Source organism: Myotis davidii, unplaced genomic scaffold, assembly GCF_000327345.1.
Source record: "Myotis davidii unplaced genomic scaffold, ASM32734v1 scaffold317, whole genome shotgun sequence".
Lineage (NCBI taxonomy): Eukaryota > Metazoa > Chordata > Mammalia > Chiroptera > Vespertilionidae > Myotis > Myotis davidii.
This window is the reverse complement of record NW_006288994.1, coordinates 1,542,431-1,544,633: the sequence shown is the minus strand read 5'-3', so window position 1 is coordinate 1,544,633 and position 2,203 is coordinate 1,542,431. Positions and strand designations below refer to the sequence as shown.

At 37.9% G+C, this 2,203-nt stretch overlaps 1 protein-coding gene across 3 annotated transcripts in view; it reads right to left on the bottom strand.

Moving 5' to 3' along the window:
- The window catches only part of SNTG1 (syntrophin gamma 1), a 109,790-nt gene that overhangs the window by 32,035 nt on the left and 75,552 nt on the right, over positions 1–2,203 (bottom strand). For all 3 annotated transcript variants that reach the window (XM_006761206.2, XM_015562305.1, XM_015562304.1), the window contains one exon: positions 220–350. In XM_006761206.2, coding sequence (XP_006761269.1) covers positions 220–350 — 131 coding nt within the window. The remainder of the gene's footprint in view (positions 1–219; positions 351–2,203) is intronic.

The following is a 2,203-nucleotide window of genomic DNA, read 5'->3' as shown; positions in this document are numbered from 1 at the left end:
ACATGCCCTGGAGTCCATCCGCAGTCCCTCCCCAGCCCTGATCGTGCACCAGTGGGGTCCCTCGGCCTGGCCTGCACCCTCTCGCAATCTGCAGGCCAGGCCGAAACTGTGGGCCTCTAGTATGAAAGTAAGAACCAGAAGGCATCCTATATTAAGAGTTTGACTAAAGGTCCCTTTTTGAATTAAGAAAAAAATCAGAATTCAGTAACATGAACTCACCGACTCAAATCTGTCCCGGGCACATACTGAGAGAAGCGAGAATGAAGTAGAGGGAGCAGTCTCAGGTCACACCATCGCTTTTCCCATCTCAAGCCTGGAGAAGTTGGCCATGAAGAACATGATAAGGTGTCCTGAAAAGAATTCCAACATTCACTAGTGTCTTTTTTTTTTTTTCTTTCTGTGCTTTGAGTTTCTATTTCAAAAATCCTTTGGAGGGATATATTTTCCCCTAAATAATCAGAAGGTATTTACAGATTACCACAAGGAGAAGTCCATATTAATTAACAATGAAATTATATTCGTTAACTTCTTTATGAATGGAATTCTAACAGAAAATGCAGGAGTACATCACTGAGATTAAGGATGGTAGAAAAACATGCCAAAAATGGGGATGGAGATGGAAGAAAAAATAAATGTGTGACAAAACTGAATTCATCCACAAATGGGAAAGACAGGGCAAAACTATAATGGCAATGAACTCATAAGTGACAAATAAAAATAAGTTGTCCTTAGTTCAATTAGCCAGTATTTTCTGAGTATCTGCTAAGCACAGAACACTTATAAGAGCCTGTGATTTATTAGTCGCTGGCAAATATTTTTGCGTATAATAAATTTTCTTATCAAACAACTTTTAAAAACTACTCAAAGAAATACTTGTCCATCATTTTAACTTCATGTTTATAAAATGTTTGTATTTTCTTGTATTTAATGTCATGTTAATCAAATACTGCTGATGTAAAATCACATGTATTTTATTTTTCATTAGAAGTTTGGATTTTTTTTCTTATGTATAGAGGAGATGATATGAATATAATGGAGCTTTCCATTTAATCTTGAATTATGCTTTTATCATTATATGCGCTTCATTGTTAAATTTTCTTTGTGGCAGTAGCACGTGGTGTAATGTTGACATTGAAGTTGTCATGGGTTGTAAGAGGCCAAGGCTTAATTTGAAGAGGGGACTGTTGATACTGATTTCTCTATAATTTCTGAATGACAGTGTTAGAAAGAGGTTCTATTTTAGTCACCTTTTCTTTTGGATAATAATTTATTTAAAAATGCTTAGGAAATTGAAAAAAAATGTCCACCGCACCATTATCATTAAAGGTTGAATTATTCTTGGCATTATTATGTTAATGGACAGCGATTGTGTACGTACAAATCTACTACATCCTTAAAAGAGTTGAGAACACTCAGAAGGGTGAAGTGGCTAAGACCCCTCAGTGAGAGGCCCCCTTCGGTCAGTGAACACTTCGGTGTAAGACACCTGTCTTTTGATGCAAGACAGATGCTCTTAAAGCTTATCTGGCGACTGCAAAAACACAAACATGGGTTTCATACGAATCTTTCTCCTGGTCTTCATGTACGATATGGTAGGTGGTCAGCATGGGGTCATTTGGGTGGCAGTACAACAAGGGGAAGAGGATTTAGGCTTCAAATCAGAATCAGACCACCTGGTTTCAAAATCCCAATTTCCTAACTGACTCGTCCTTTAACCTACGAGAAAATTATGTAAATTATCTGTATCTTATTGTACTTATTTCCAAAGATAAAGCTATCACAAGACTCCTCTTACAAAACAAACAAACAAAACTAAAGCTTTTTTAGATGCATTAGAGCAGTGGTTCTCAACCTGTGGGTCGCGACCCCTTTGGGAGTCAAACGACCCTTTCACAGGGGTCGCCTAAGACCATCGGGAAACACATATATAATTACATATTGTTTTTGTGATTAATCACTATGCTTTCATTATGTTCAATTTGTAACAATGCAATTGGGGGTCACCACAACATGAGGAACTGTATTAAAGGGTGGCGGCATGAGGAAGGTTGAGAACCGCTGACTTAGAGCATTGTTTCCCTACCTTTCCAGGAGAAGCACCTATACGTCTTCTAGCCCAATATGTGGAATTCTATATAATAAAAGGCTAATATGCAAATCGACTGAATGGTGGAACGACCATTCGCTATGATGTGCACTGCCC